Genomic DNA, 16,740 nt, shown 5'->3' on the forward strand with positions numbered 1-16,740 from the left:
CATCAACAGATAAGAGACAACCTACAATGTGGGAAAAATTTTTACCAGCTGCTCCTCAGACAAAGAACTACTATCTAAAATATATAAAGAACTCAAAATAACCAGCCCCCCCAAATATAAAGACCCAATTAAAAAATGGGCATCTGAAATGAACAGACATTTCTCAGGCAAAGAAGTAAAGGCAGCAAGTAAATATATGAAAAAATGTTCCACATCACTGAGTCATTTGAGAGATGCAGATGAAAACAACACTGAGATTCCACCTCACCCAATAACCAGCCCCCCCAAATATAAAGACCCAATTAAAAAATGGGCATCTGAAATGAACAGACATTTCTCAGGCAAAGAAGTAAAGGCAGCAAGTAAATATATGAAAAAATGTTCCACATCACTGAGTCATTTGAGAGATGCAGATGAAAACAACACTGAGATTCCACCTCACCCCACAAAGAATGGCTGCTATCAAGAAATCACACAATACCAAATGTTGGTGGGGTTGTGGGGAGAAAGGAACCCTTCTCCATTGTTGGTGGGAGTGCAGACTGGTGCAACCACTATGGAAATCAACATGGAGATACCTCAAGGAGCTGGGACTAGAGGTTCCATTTGACCCAGCCATCCCCCTGCTGGGTATCTTTCCAAAAGAATTAAAGGAATCATACCACAATGATATATGCACACCTATGTTTATAGTGGCACAGTTTGTAATAGCTAAAACTTGGAAACAGCCCATTTGCCCATCAGTTGGAAACTGGATAAAGAAGATGTGGTTTTTCTATAAAATGGAATACTATTCAGCCATAAAGAATGAGAAATGAGATTCATTCATAGGAAAATGGATACAAATTGAGGATATACTCCTAAGTGAAATAAATAGGTCACACATGTATAAATACCAAATAGTTTCTCTGGTGTGAAAAGCTATAATAGTACATAAGAGCCTAAGGATATAATTGACAATGTGAAATAGGAAGAAAAGGGCTAAAGGTGTAGGGAAAATGGGAAGGGTAGGGGAAAGGTGATAAGGGAAAAGAAAAAAATATGAGAAAATGAAAAAATGGAAACAAAGTGTTTGTAAATGGGGAGGGGAGGAGGGCGTGAAGGGAGGGCATGGACAAGGGGGAAAATGAGAACCAAGACCTGTCATGTAAAGGTATATATGCCTGCTGACTCTTTCCTCTCTGGCACTGCTGCCCGGCTCTCACTCCCCACCTACTAGGAGTTGAATAGCTTTCCTCTGCCACACTCTTTCCTTTTGCCCATTTATTCTAATCTACCATAAATACCTACTTACCATCACCCCAGAAATTCTGTAGTTATAAACAGTTCCTTTCAATTGGATCTGTTCCCCTCGTACAACAGAATATGGTATATTCATTTCCAAAAAGACATCTTTGAACACCTTTGCCTTGAGAGTATCAGCAACACATATACCTTCAGCCCAAAGGAAAAGCAAAGAGGATACATATTAGGGAATTCCTGCCATGTTTTATTAGTATTAAAATGTCTTACAGTAACTGTACTTAAGGACAAAAGAATATTAGATCATGTTTTTCTCTCTACTGTAACCTCATGACCCTTGAATTTTTATATTGATCATTGATCTTTATTTTTATACTTATTGGTGTGTATTAGCAGAAAACTTCATTTTTCCAATAATTATTTAATTCTATTTAAGGCATGAGAATGCTTATTATCTGAAGTACCAAATCTTTTTGTACATCTATTATTGGCTCCATTTAAGGAGTATGAATTTTTTATTTTAGAAACCGAGATTTTTGTGAAAAGAAAAACAGTGAACAAATGAAACCAACCCTGAAGTTACTTATAAAGTGTCTTCATCAAGCTGCCATAAAGAGGTCATACATAGTTTCTAACTTTACTCAACCTCCTAGTCACTGAAAAAAGTGAAAGAAAATAGGGACTTGACACCAGCTGTAAAATGACAGTTAAATAAAAAGAGCAAATGAAATCAATAGGTTAAAATATGTGGGTATATCTAAGTCATGTTTATACGTAAAGAATATGTTTAAAAATAACATCACTTAAATTCTGAGAAACTAAAGACATAATAGCAAAGAACTACACTTTGCTAATCAAATCACTGCTTAAATCAGTGTATAACCGAAGCTTTCTTACCGCTGTTTGAAATGCCAACACCTTGAATTTCCCAGGTGGTTAGAGAATCAGGAAGCACTAACTGCAATTGACTTCTGGAAGTTAAAATGTTGATATTCAAATATGGTTAAACATTACTGAACCCAACATGACAGAATTTTTGCTTCAATCTACTTTAGAGGAAAGAAGGAATCACAAGACAAAATCATGTCAGCTATTAAGAAAAATCTGATTAAGAAAAATGTAGTCAGCAACACTCATTTATTCCATGTTTTAAATGCTACACCTGGGAGGTAGAGGTAAGGGGAAAAAATGAGAACCAAGACCTGTCATGTAAAGGTACAAGATCTCAATGATGAATGTAACTGTACTGTATACCTAAAATGTACCAATACACTCAATGAGAAAAAAATATAAATGCTACACCTGTAAAGTGAATATTTAAGTTTAGCCGGATGCCTTTGAAACATTGCAAAGGCAAAGCATAAAAAAACAAAGAAAATTTTTGTTTATCGTTATGTTCTAAACTAGGGACACAAAGTAACACGTCTTGATACTGCTTGGAGAAAATTGATGCAACTAAAATTTCTGATTAGGATTAAGTTTGTGTATTTTCTTTACAACTGTGGCCCACGAAGTGTGTCAGGCAGAGTGACAGATACTGAGTGTATAGCACTTAAAAGTGATAGTCCTGCTCTCAATCAGTTTACAGTATAGTGGAAGAAATAGTTCAGTGAATAAATTGGACTTCACTATAACAATTGTACCAATAAAGCATTAAAGGGGTGCATAGGCAGTGTGTACTCAATCAACACACTTACTTTCATGCTTTTACAAGTAGGGTCCTAGGCCAGATCCTGAATATAAAACAGTAATCTGAATTTAGTTTTGCCCTCAGGGTATTTACATTTTAATGAAGAAGACAGGCAAGAAAACAGCCCAGTGAAATACTCTGGGATATCCAAAACAGGGCTACTGTAATTGGGAGGGATAAATCAATCTAATCCTCAGTAGGGTGGGAAACAGTGTTGGGAAATTTTACCCAAGGTGCTGGTTAATAAACACTGTCAAGTGAAACAGAAGAATAAGAGGGGCCAGGGTGAAGAAGAAGACTTGTGAGAAAACTACCTTAGAAACCAGTGGTTTGGGCTCATATAGAAGGTGGGAGGCTTGGAGACTCAATATTTCTTATTATTGTTTTCAGGCATTCCATCAGCAAGTGTCAAATAAAAGACTTTAACAAGAAAATAACCTATTTGTTTATCAGTGTTTGTTTCATAGTCCAAATATTTGTAACTTAACCTTTTTGTAGTATATAGCACATTAACTGTATACAATAAATACATACTAAAGTGAAATGAAATTAAATGGAATAGTACTGTCCTTTACCAATAATTAATGTTGCTCTGGAACCAATTTCCAAAGCAAAGTGCATTAAAAAGCAAAATCATGAAGCAAAACAAAACAATATTTGCCTAAATTTTTGACTTTTAAACATCATAACTCTTAAGCAAACTGTGGGGAAATGTGTAGTGTCCAGATTTTTGGCCACAGTTGCATTTTCCACATTTTATTTTAGAGAAATGTCAGAGAAATATAATTACCTTGTGGGAACATGGTGAACTTCCCATAACCAGCTCTCTGGAAAGTAGCTCCGAATTTCGGGCTTGGTTACTGATAATAGAGTCTTTATATCTAGAGAAAAAAGAAAACATATTCAATTATGGAAAAACAATATAAAAAGTACCTATACATGAAATTTTAAATATAGCAATTAATCTATGAAATTTTAAATCTAGCAATTAATCTATAACTTAAATGTTGTTGGAAATGTCAACAAAACATTGTGTTCACTGATTTCAAAACAGAATTATAAAGACCTTAGGATTTCTTTACTAATAGCACTGGTTAAACAAAGCATAAAATATATAAAATGATTTGTTTCTCAAAGTTGAATTTTTAGTATTCCCGAGGTTCTACAAGATACTGGCAAGTCTGTGGAATTATTTGCACTTCTGTAATTTTAGTAATTGTGCTTATATTAGAAAACAGGGAAGTTATATATGATACCCTGCCTTAAATTGATCATTTATTTATATTTACTTTAATAGAAATGGATAGGAATGCCGCTTTCTGGCCAGAGATTTAGCTCAGTGGCACCATGCCTGCCTCGTTAAGCATAAGGTCCTGAGTTTGATTCCCCCATACTGAAGAAAAAAAAAATTCTGCTCCCATCTAAGATGAACTAATAGGAACTGTATTTATCCCGTAGCCTTAAGAAACCTAGAAAACTAGACACAATCTATAAAACAAGAGGTTTTAGGGTGAATGAGGCAGTGCACATCAGCAATCTCAGCTACTTGGGCTCAGGATGACATCTGGTACAGAGCATTTGCTTAGAACTCACGAGGTGATGGGTTCAATCCCCAGTGCCAGAAAGGAAAAAATCAAAATGCAACCAATTTTCAGATGTTGGAGCACAAGCGACACAAGACTGTGATCCCAGAGACAGGGGAGCTCTAAAGTAGGGCCAGTTTACTGCCTGGGGTAGTTTACAGGCCTCAGCAGGGAGAACAGAGCCTGGTGGTATTGAACACTTCTGGCAGCACAGATGGGAGTTTTGGGAAACCACACTGTTTAGAATGAAGGGCAGGGTTACCAGAGAGAAGCACCAGGCAGCTGAAACCAATCAGACGATTTTATTTTTAAAAATGGGCAGTGAAAACATATATGGACTATATCGTTCATCAAAATACTGCTTGTACTAAATAAAAACTGGGAAATAAGTGCTTGCTTTGGCCACACATATACTAAAATTGGAATGACACAGAGAATATTAGCATAGCCCCTGTGTAAGAATGACATGCAAACTTATGAAGAGTCTATACTTTTTTAAAAAGTGGAAAATAACATAAATATTTGTAATAACATGGTAGGTAAAACACCATCATAACATTTAGCCTTGCACAATGTATCCACTTTTTTTTTAGTTTGTCCTTTTTTATTAATACATATTAGCAATACATAATGTTTACATTCCTTGTGTGGAGTTAGTCCATGTACATAACAGTTTTGATTTGTTTTGTTTTTTGATTCTCGGGACCTTGTGCTTGTGAGTTAATGGTGACACCACTAAGCTAAATCCCGGGCCCTACATAACATATCTTAATTCCTTTTTTCATCCCCTTTCTCTCCTCTTCCCTCCATCTCTAGATCCCCTTCCTATTTGAGAAACATCTGTCTCCCTACTTCTTATTATCTATCTTTTACTTTGCTCTCTATTTATAGTTTGGGTTTCTTATGTAAGAGAAACCACACTCTAGAGTTTGTGTCCGTTATCTTTCACCTAATGTCATGGTCTCAAGGTGAATCCATTTCCCCACAAATGACTCAAGTTTTATCTTTATGTCAGGCTAGTCCACTACTGTGTGTAAATACCATATTTTCTTTAACTATCCATCCATTTTGGGAAAATGTTTAACATACATGGTTTAGTAAAACAATCAGAACAAAAACAGAGGCTCTTATCTTGCTTTTGTCTCTCTCTTTTTTTTAAGGTTAGCTGCTTTTGTTTGTTTTCCTAAACAAACAAAAGAAGTCCTAAATGATCTGAAAACATTAGGGAGAGTTCTCTAAGCTCTGAAAACATACTGTGGCTAAAACTGAAACTAGATCTTAACTTTTGTAAGAAGTACACTCAATCTCATGGTAGATTTAGAAGTCATTTGCGGTATTTAGTTAGCGTAGATATAAGCTGAATTTTTAGTGGTTGTAATATCACAGAACCATAGCACGCTGTAACTCAGAGGCACTCTGGAAATGTCTGGTCTAAACTAAGAAGCTTGAAGCTCAGAGAGGATAAATATTCATTCAAGTTTATAGAATGAATTTGCTTTAAGTTTACACTGTGTCTTGATCTGGGCTAGTAGCCTTTGCTGTGTATTATACCTCTTCAAGTTCCCCCAAATACTAACAGGTTGTTCTTATGGACATTTACAAGTTATATTTTCTACTTTCAATTTTAACTAGAACATAAAATCTTTCTTAGCAGAAGAAAACTGAACAGAATCCCTCACGTTGTGTAGAAGTCTAATAGAAAATGTGGTGCTTACGTAGCCTTCCCAACTGGATAGGTTTAATAGGCTGTTTAGCTCGGATCTTGTCTGCAAGGATACAACATTCATTGAAAGCTTGGATACAGCGTGGGCCTATGGTGACTCGTGCAACTCGCGTCTCACAGCTTTCGTGGTCATTTCGACGGGCTCCATCTAAACAACATCTTCTGGGCACCGGATGTTTGTATTTAGCCGCTGAAACGGTAATACATGTGCCTTGCTTATGCATGGAGTTATAATATCTCAGGTTTAGGAGGAATCACAAGGGATACTTGGTTTCTACTGACAACCAGTGCCTTTATCTACAAGGACCAGACTCTCCTTAGAACTACTCTAGGATTAGGAAGAAAATGACCTCATCATGTACTCCCTTCCAATTCACCCTAAATGATAAAGGGCTTCTTGCAACTAAGCTAAATACTAACTTTTCAAACTGATACTTTAGCTTCAGAATCCTCTGGGTAAAGCAAATGTCCAGGAAGCTTTCAAGTATTTGAAGATGCCTCTCATTACATCATGGACTTTTTTTCTGTATGATAAATAGCCTATTTTTTCCAAATTTTTCTTATAAGACATAGTTTGTAGACCTTTGCTACTGCTATCATTCTTCATTGTAAGTTCTCAGATTAATCAGTCTTTCCCTTTTCATCTCAGGAGAGCATCAGATGAAGTTTAGAATTTCAATAATTCCTATTCAAATGGAAGAAGTTATTATATTTATATAAGCGTGATTACTGACTAATCTCAGGACATAGATTCCCAGATTTAGTGCTCTTTTCTATTGGTCAATTATCAATAATTTTAAAAACTTGCACTAGACCTATCTCCAAAGAATAATCCATAATGCTATAAAAGGTTAAATATACTAAAAAGAAAAAATCAATTTCTAATATTCCCCAAAGTTAATTAAATCATGGGTTTTGTCATTATGAAATGGAAGAATATTATTTTAATATTTACATGAAGTTTGCAGAGAGGAAATATTTGTGGCAACTAAAAGTTAATATTTTAGATTTTAGAGGTAGGCATAATGAAGACTTATTTATCTCAGATTAAGTCTTTGGAGAGTGAACAACTGGGTTTGTTTGTTTAATCCTTCTGAGGGAGCTGAGCTAGAGCTCCACACATCTTTCTCCTCATCTATTTGAATTAGGGGGAATTATATAATGTTTAATTTTCTACAACTTTTGAATGCTATTTTCAAAATTTTTTTAACAATCACATGAAAACTTTGGAGTACCTTGTTCTTGTATTTTCTCTTGCAGAGTTCTTCTTGGCCTGAGAATTTCTTTACAAGGTTTATCTGTTTAAAAAAAAAAAGAGAGAGAGACAGAGTTATAGAAAAAAGGAAATAAAATCTAAAAAAATTCTGTGCAATTAAATATTAAAACATTTGGAAGCCATTCATCCAACAAGGCCATATTGAGAAGCGGCTCAGGTTAGGTGTTATCCACTATACATGCTAATATGATGCGTTTTGTAGTAGTGGAGCTCGTGCTCTAGTGTCATATAGTTTGATTTGTTTTATTTGAATTTGGCTCTGAATCCTGCAACCTTTCTGATCCTTTGACTACAGAGAAATACCTAAACATTTGTAGTGAGCAAATTTTTGGTTAATCTATTTTTCTTACTTGCTCTTTGAGCTATATTATTATAGATTTAAAAAAAGGAATACCAGCGTACCATGTATAATTAGGAAGAATTTTAAAATCACAGAAAGAAAGTGATTAAAGATGTGACCCTTGCCCTTGAAGGGTTCCTAGGGCTAGGTATGCGACAAGATCTATAACCAAGTGTAAGAATGTGCAATAAGGTACACTCCTTATGAATCCATTTGGTCCCTGCAGTATCCTCCCTTTTAAAGGGGTGGGGACAGTGATCAATTGTATGGGAAAGAGGCCTCATAGAGGAGACAATACTTATCCTAGTCTCTCCAGGCTAGCAAAGGGTAAAGCAGTCCTGATACATAAAAGCTCAAAGGTATAAAAGAACTACAGAAGAGCAAGAAAGAGCAGAGTGAGAAATAACTGGAAAGAGCCAGGGAGAAGTTCATGAAGGGTTTGATTATGACATTAAAGAATATGTACTTTATCTTTAAGGTCAATAAAAATAATTTTTACAGGGGAGTTACACTGTCACAGAATTGTAACATCAGTGTAGAGAATATTCTGGAAGAGGGAAAAAATGAGGTCCAGAAGGAAGATGAACAATGCAAAGTGAATCTAATCATGTACCGCAAAGATGTACTAATAAACATAAAATAACAAAAAGTTGAGTGTTTCACCATTTTCTTCGGACTCATCTGCATTTGCATTGGTGATGAAGGTGAGTCCAGCTAGATGGAATACATCTGCGTTGTCACGGCCACCACCTGCCCCACAGCCCAGGTCACTCTTCTCGAAAGCTTGAAATACCTGTCCAGAAAAGCAAACTGTTAAACTTATTCAAATATTGTGAAAGTATTTCTCCACAGAGCTAAAGGTATTGGACATTACATGGTTATAGTAAGCCTGTGAAATACACAGGACATTCATTTATCAACTGACCAAAGACCAAATTTCCCAACTTCATTCCTTTAGTTCGTCTTTTGTATTTATAACAACATACCTACTCACAATTAAATCAAAAGTAAATTTTAATTTAGTTTAATTTTTAATTTCAAGCAATATCATTGAGAAGCAAATTCTTAGAAACTGACCTATTAACCTTGTCAACCTGACTGCCTTGAGAGAGGCCTAAGAGACAAGTAAAGCACACTTCTGGGTGTGTCTGTGTGGGTCACAGAGCTGTGACCTTGGGGAAGATATCTGGTTGCCTGGTCCCTTTCTCTCAGGCTTTTCTCCTGCTCTCTGATTTTAGGATGCCATGAGTTGAGCAGCTCTTCTCTGCCCATCCTTTGTGCCATGATGCTTCTGTCTTGGAGTGAGGTGGACATGGATGGAAACCTCTGAAACTATGAGCCAAAATAACCCTTTTCACCTTAAAATTATTTGTGTCAGGTTTTTTTGTGCTAGCAATGAGAAAACTGACCAATACACCTGTGGTGTTTGTACATAGAGTACCTGCTGCAGCCAGTGTAATAAACAAATGAGTAAAGGAGTGAAAACATAAAGAGTGAATTTAAAAATTAAGTTTCAAGTTGCTAACTAAAAAGAGCATGATCTCTTATGTTTTTAGGGGAGGACACTAAGTTCTTAGTGGGAGAAGCCCTTTTATACAGGGCTTCTTTCAGTTTTAACTTTGACCCCAGTATCCTCTCCTCTCTGAATGTTTTCACTATTACAGTTTCTCATTTCTTTTTACCTTGTTCAAAGAAAATACTAGTCTAGAAAAAAGTAGCTGAGTGTAGTGGAAATAAATAGCAACCCAGGAAATTGAATATTTTTTACATTCTTCAGCACTATAAATTTGAATAAATCATTTAAACAAACAAACTCAAAGATATCCTACCCGGTCTACCCTGTCTTCTCTTTTGCTGCCTCTTTGACTGTCACCACCACATGTCTCAAATCCTTAAATTCTCCCAAAAAATGACAGTTTTGACCCATTGCTAGCATAATCCTATGTTTTTAAGGCTTAAATCCACATTTGGAAAAAACAAAAATGAGTTGACCTGTGCTGTAGGAACTAACAGGAGATTGCTTCCCATTCCAAAACCCACCAAACTGAGCACATTATAGAAAAGTGAGTGAGTGTTATTCCTTCACCAGTAACCTGTGCCAGAGGACCCTTTGCAAAGCACTGTCCAAAGCCACCCCACATCAAAGCAACTGCAGGACCGCATGACTTAACTCTTTGCATGGGCTTTTTGGCTTTTTCTTGGACTCCATACACAGCACTGTCCACGGCTGATAGCGCCACCCATGAGACTGACTCGGTTTCCATGTTAAGAGACACAGTTTGGCCTGGAGAATAAGCAACTGCATCTGGAGACAGATGAACCTAGTAAGTCAATTGAAACAGAAAAGATTCATATGAGACAAGGCTGTTCAGAAGCTGATGCTCTGACAGCCTCCTTCATTTAGAAGAAAATTCCGTTGTGATATATAATTTGTGCCTTACTTGCAGCTGGTTGCCACACTTTTCTTCAATATTCAACCAGACTGAGTCAGATACTAATTCTGCTGTCTGCTCTCCTGTAACGATGTAGTAGACCAAGAGTCGGGCTGAGGGGACCATATTCTGTGTCACTGGAATGTTTATACTTTGATAAGATGAATCTGGAAGTTTCTCCCTGGTGCCAAAGTGTACGATTTTGCCCTTGGACAAAATCTAAAAATAAACAGTGGTAGCAACAATAAGTACATAAATGAAACCTGTGCTTCAGGATGAAGCTGGGAGCTGGGGCAACAGCATGTTAAAGAAAAATAAAGTTGACTTATATATTTGTTCCTAATATTTGCCAGAAATTTTAACATTTATTTATTCTCACAAGACAGTAGTGGGATAGGAATGTTTGCCTCCACCAAAGAAACAGGCTCAGGAACTGACTAAAACTCATGCTGATTTTTAGTTCAAAATCATGTAACTAGGAAATTAAAGAGCTAAAATTTTATCCCATATCTGTTGAAAGTCAAACACTGTCATTAACACCTCCTTTGTTTTGTTGATTTACAAAAGCTAGATGAGTAAGTAGATTGTGTCTTATTTGGGGATTAAGTTTGAAAGCCATGGATTGAATTCTAAATTGGAAGTTTAAAGTTATACTAAAATCACACGAAGCCACGTGTCTTCAGAGCTCCTTGCAATTGTCCTTAGAGAGCAGGACTGCATACATGGTTTTGTACAGAGTCCATGGTCTCTCTACTTTTCATCAGTCAGTATTTTTCTATGATCCAAACTTATTTTTCTTTAATGTCTTTCTCAAAACTGTGGAAAAAGCCATCTCCACCTGTTTGGCTTGGCCATTGGAATAATTCACTCCACTTCTTTGGCACGTGGCAGGAAGCTGTTGATATTATTTGCACATCATTCCTATGTTCGCCAACAGGTTTGAGCAATCTACCTTCTGTTTAATGTAACTGCTGCTGACTGTAGAATTAGAACAGGTATGGTATGGCCTAATTCTTTAGAGCAGGATTTGGGTCCCTGCTTTTATGCCAGTGAAGTACACATATTTGAACTAGATGTGGGCATATAATCTTTGGCCATGTTAATACATCAGAGATAGCGTGAGTCGATCAGGCTCTCTCTGGTGGAAGGAGTTATTAGATCAAGCAGTTAGAGGCCCTCAGTTCAAATCAAAATCTTCTGAACTAACTGATCCTAGTGAGACCTGAAATTTCTTTGTCCCTCAGTTTCCTCCTTTGTGAAAAATGGCTATAAAAATCATGCCTTTCCTCAACTCTGGAAAGCTTGTATTCAAATAGATAATGCCCTTGAAAGTGTTGTATAAATACAAATATCAGGACTCAGTCTAATGTTTGCCAAAAAATGACAGGAACAATGAAGGATAAGATTATTATTGGACTTACCAAGTAATTATAGTGAGCTATTTTGTCAATATATGGACTTTTAGGAGTAACAATGACATTCAAATGTTCTCCTACAAGCAAAGCTTTGTAGTTTTTAGTCCAGTCAATATAAAGGTAACTTTCACTTAGAGACGAGTATGCCACAGCTTGGTAATCTTTCTGGGCCTGATTTTCTTCTGGAAGATCTGGGGCATCAGTTCGGACCTGAGAGGGAAATTTTCAAAAACACACCTGGATTGTGAGTAACACTTTTTGTAAAACATATTGTTTAAATTCTCAGCCTTACAAATTTCTCAATTTTACAATATAAAATGTTAAAGGCCAAATCCCCACTCCATTACTCCAGTGTTTGTACAGCTGTGATATCAAGTAACATGACACAACTATGGAAAATAATAAGAGGATTTTTACGGGCTATGGTTGGGAAGCCTGATGGAGAGAAAAGGATGCTCTAGAAACAAAAGCTAGCAGTCTTCCTGAAACAACACTGGATGTTCCCTCCCTGGGGGATGGGATACAGGAATTGAGGATACAAGAAGGGAGGTAGTTCTACCTCTTGAAGCAAAGGAGTCATGAATGAACTATCCAGGCTGGTTTCATTGTGAAGTGTCAACACAGGAGTGTGTATAAACACAGGGTGGGCAGATACTGATTACTGGAGAACAGTACCTGCTTCTGGAAAGCAGAAAGGTTATTGGATTGTGGTCTGGAGTCAGATATGCACGGGTTTGCATTCTAATGCCAACCCTTAGTGTTTGAATAAGTTATTTCATCAAAAGAAAGGTTAGACACCTCAGTTTCTTCAGCCCCAAAAGAGCAAACATAATATTCTTTAACTCATATTGCTGAATAAGTGGGTATTAAATGTGTTCCTGATAAAGCTCATGGCACAGTGGCTAAGTATTTATTTAGTAAGTTCTTGGTGAGTGATGGTAACTATATGCATGCTGTAGTCGCCGACCTGCATTATGAACTTACTTACATTTTACTTGAGTTTGGGAACTTAAATACTTCGTGCTGGGAGAGAAGGCGATTAAATAAGCTGTAAGGTAGAGTGGTTTGTGCACTGGAAAAAGAAGGTAGGGTTCTACATTTGACCCTCTCGTGGTCCTGACAAGTGTGTGTGTATCGGGAGGTATTCCTACCACTGTCCTCAGTTATACTTAATCTGAAGCTTTCAAATTCTAGAACAGTCTTACTGATGTAAGAGAAAATACTTAATTCCCAAAGAAAAACTGATCGATCTGTCTTCCTTCAAGGTCACTCAACAGATTAGCAGATCTGCTCTGGTACTCATTATTTTAAATGTAAGACTGTGAACCGTTTGTTGGACTCACTTCTAAACTCTGCCACATCTGTTCTGCACACTAGCCAAAACATACAGTCAAGAGTACACATCGTCCTAGAAAACACAGCAGGAGAATTCAGCTCACACGAAACTCCAGCGCCACCACTCCAGATGGGAGGTTAACCACAAACGAAGCCACTCCATCACTGAGACTTGATTCACTTTTCTTGGGTTCCAAGTCAGATGTCTCTTGGTTTGCAGCAACTGTTTGTGCATTCAGGATGACTGGGACCCCTCCTACCAATTGGTCCAGTGAATCCTTGACCTGTACCTGTTTGCAGAACAATGCAAATCCATTTCAACAGTTCATCGTGTCTTTTAAAGCATAACAGCTCTGAAGTGGTCCTCCTTCCTCTGCAGCAAAATATAATTTATTACATATGAATATGAATGGATGTATACTGTCAACTGGTAGAAAGGTTCAATTTCTATTTAGTTTCATCCTTCTTAACAGGGTGCTTTCATATATAAATCAGACTCAGATATAAATTGCATCCTGTCAGCCAAAGAGATGTGACAAGATCTTCTGCTACCTAATGGCTGTGTTTCTTTAATTATCTTAGCATGCAGTAAAGGAGAAAACAAAGCAATTGCTTCTGGTAATGATTTTTTTTTCATGTGAGAAACAATAAATTGACATATGTTCTCTTTTAACCTTTACCTCTCACTGTGCATATATATATATAATCGATGTGTAATTTCCACAGATGTTCTTTATATATTTTAGATGTGATATAAAATTATATAAGGGTATTTCAACTTTATATATATTATTATGCATTATATATTTATATATTACATTGTAGATTACCATATGCATTGTATGATACTATCATGTATTATATATTTGTATGCATATATAACATGTATATATATTACATACTTGTATGTAAAACATTAAAAGCATATCCCAAGCTTATTTTATGCTTGGTAAATCTTTTTCTCTTAAAACCCAGGGATCCACTGTAAATAGTAAATGACACATATTAACTATAGTCATCCCTCTGTATCTATTGGAAATCAGCTCCAGAACCCCTCTAACTGCCAATAGCCAAGGGTGCTCAAATCCCTTATATAAATGGCATGATATTTACATGCAATCCACACATATCCTCCCTTACACACTTAATCATCTCTAGATTACTTAAAATAACTAACATGATACAAATGTTATGTAAAGAGCTGGCTTTTATATCATTTAGGGAATGATTTCAAGGAAAAAATCTGTACATGTTTAATCCATGGTGGCAAAATTCACAGCTACAGAAACCATGGAATATAGAGAGCTGACTGTATACTTAGGCTGATTTTTATATATTTTTTTGTTACCGGGGATCAAACTTGGGTCCTTGTACTTACAAGGCAGGTGGCAGCACCACTGAGCTAAATCCACGGCTAGGCTGATTTTTAAAGCAACATGTTTTCAAAGAATAAAAAATAATCATAAATTTCTAGGCTTTCTAAACTAAGGGTAGAGAATACAAATTTCCACTTCATAAGTGCAATAAAATGTAATATGTAAATTGATAATAAAATACTTAATACAATCATAAATATAAAGATACAATAAATTTAATGGATGCTTCAAATCAAAAGTAGAGGGGCAGATAACAATTAAAGAGGGAAAAGGAAGCAAAAGAGGTATAAAAAGAGAGTCAGGGATGGAAAGAACCAAAATGGAAATGACAGAGAGCCAAAGAGACACGGACAAGAGCCCAGAATTCCGCACAAACCGTACAGAGACAAATCAGAAAAACCCAGAAATGTGTCCTCAGAGATACTGAAGAGGTTAAAAAAATAGTGAGTGAGAAAGGAGTCTGCTTTTAAGAAATGGTGTCTCTAGCTTAAATACTACTTGCCACCAACTAATGTTAAATGTTAGTAGTTTTTGCATTGTGGACATGTGAGGTTTTATTTACACATAATGCAATGGGAATGCCCAATAGAAAGCTATCTTACTGAATAGTAGCACGAGCCCTGTGGGTACAGATCACCTGCAAGGCTGAAGGTGGCCTGCCCACATCTCCAGGAGGGCAGGCCTCTCAAGTAGAGTCTCTTCTATGATTGCCTCTCCAGCAACTTTCTCCCATTTGCTATCTCTGTGTTTTCAATATACAGAAAAAGATCAGCAAGTTCAGCATTCTCTCCCCACCCCCACATCCCCATACCTTGATGGAATATGGAATCCCAGGCTTTAAGAAAAGAGGAGTAGCGACCAAATTCAGTGTGTACGGAGAGAGAACATATTTGATGCCAGGTATTTCTGCCTCTTCAGAAAATCCACCTACGGAAACAAAGAGCACCGTGTTAACATTTTTAGAAGTCTGATGATGGGCCCAGTATCTACATTGAATCTACGTCTCCACAGACATCTGTTCATCAAGGGTGAGGAAAGGAAACGGGTGGGTAGGCCAGAGTCTGAGCCTTATATGTCTTCACTGCTAGGTTGCCGGGAAGTGGACAGAAGCTGCGAACAACCAGGAGAGCTTGATAAAGAGAGACCCCTAAGGGTCCATGAAAGAAATCATAGCAGTGTAACCCTATGGCTGAAAATTGAGTTGAACGTATAACATATGAAGCTCTAGTCTCCCCAAACTCCTTCTCAGTATTACATTCACAACATTTCCTGGACATGTCCTGTACTGCAGGACCAAAGTTGAATTTCACGAAGACCAAAGCTGAATCACCTCCCTCCTTGTTGTAGAAGGAGCCCCACTATTCTTGCCTCCAGAGCCGCTTCACTGATCATCTTTGCAACACCATTCTTGGTTATTCAACATCAACAATCAGAAGCTTACTTTTCTCTGAAGAGCAATAGCATTAAGCAGTTGCTTCAAGCACAGGGTTCCTTGTCTATTGCCTTAAGACTGATGCTAGTTCGTAAACCACTTGTGTGCTGGAACTATTCATATTTGTAAGCCTGTGAAAAAGCCCAGGTAACCTCTGAAAAATCTCATGAATACTGCTTAAGCTGAATTTATTTGAAATAAAGTTGTGGAACAGAAGTCAGAAAGAAATATTAAATAATTTTGAAAACAATAGCTAGCAAGGAGTCACCATCACTCTCCATCATTACTGGACACTTGGTTTATGCAAGGTGCTCAGGAATTGGATAATTAACCCTGATTCTTCATTCTGCTACCATGGAAGGACAAATTTAGAGCAGTGAAAAGGGTCTTAGGAACCATCTGTGAATTTCCCAAACAAATTGAGATCAGCATCGTTAAACTATGTACTCAAAGTTAGTTGGGGGTTCAATATAAACCTGAAAATATATTAGTAGCCACGATATACTAGGAGTAAAAAAGTGACCTGTAATAATTAATAACTATTAAATAATTAATAACTACTAAAATGCAGTAATAATAACTATGAAAAACCATTGGCATGAGTTTTAGAGCACTAGGTGAGCTTAAGTATGCTAAGAAAGTAGTAGGTGGCCCCTTGGGAAAGAGCAGGGAAGATGAGGAAGAAGAAAAGAAGAAAAAATTGGCCAATACACAGCAGTCACTACATGCGACAGGTGCTGTTTAAATGCTTTGCATATGTTCACTCTTTGATCCCCACCATGACCCTATAAGTTACAGACTATTATTGTGCTCACTTTAGAAACATTATTACCTACTTTTAGATAGAATTCTTCCTTTTTTTTTTTTTTTTTTTTTTTTTTTTTTTTTTTTTTTTT

General features: G+C 36.8%; 1 protein-coding gene and 1 non-coding gene across 2 annotated transcripts in view; one reads left to right on the plus strand and one right to left on the minus strand.

Moving 5' to 3' along the window:
• The window catches only part of C5 (complement C5), an 84,537-nt gene that overhangs the window by 45,996 nt on the left and 21,801 nt on the right, over positions 1-16,740 (minus strand). Inside the window, exons 10-20 of the mRNA XM_010602980.2 lie at positions 15,224-15,339; positions 13,141-13,326; positions 11,708-11,911; positions 10,296-10,505; positions 10,026-10,175; positions 8,518-8,647; positions 7,474-7,536; positions 6,231-6,428; positions 3,723-3,813; positions 2,140-2,213; positions 1,295-1,434 (exon numbers count right to left, since the gene is read on the minus strand). Of these exons, the coding sequence (XP_010601282.1) occupies positions 1,295-1,434; positions 2,140-2,213; positions 3,723-3,813; positions 6,231-6,428; positions 7,474-7,536; positions 8,518-8,647; positions 10,026-10,175; positions 10,296-10,505; positions 11,708-11,911; positions 13,141-13,326; positions 15,224-15,339 (1,562 nt within the window). The remainder of the gene's footprint in view (positions 1-1,294; positions 1,435-2,139; positions 2,214-3,722; positions 3,814-6,230; positions 6,429-7,473; positions 7,537-8,517; positions 8,648-10,025; positions 10,176-10,295; positions 10,506-11,707; positions 11,912-13,140; positions 13,327-15,223; positions 15,340-16,740) is intronic.
• LOC117284399 lies at positions 4,907-5,011 on the plus strand. The gene has a single exon (XR_004515472.1). It is a non-coding gene; the product is annotated as a U6 spliceosomal RNA (small nuclear RNA).

Source organism: Fukomys damarensis, unplaced genomic scaffold, assembly GCF_012274545.1.
Source record: "Fukomys damarensis isolate Sample0158 unplaced genomic scaffold, DMR_v1.0_HiC HiC_scaffold_36, whole genome shotgun sequence".
NCBI lineage: Eukaryota > Metazoa > Chordata > Mammalia > Rodentia > Bathyergidae > Fukomys > Fukomys damarensis.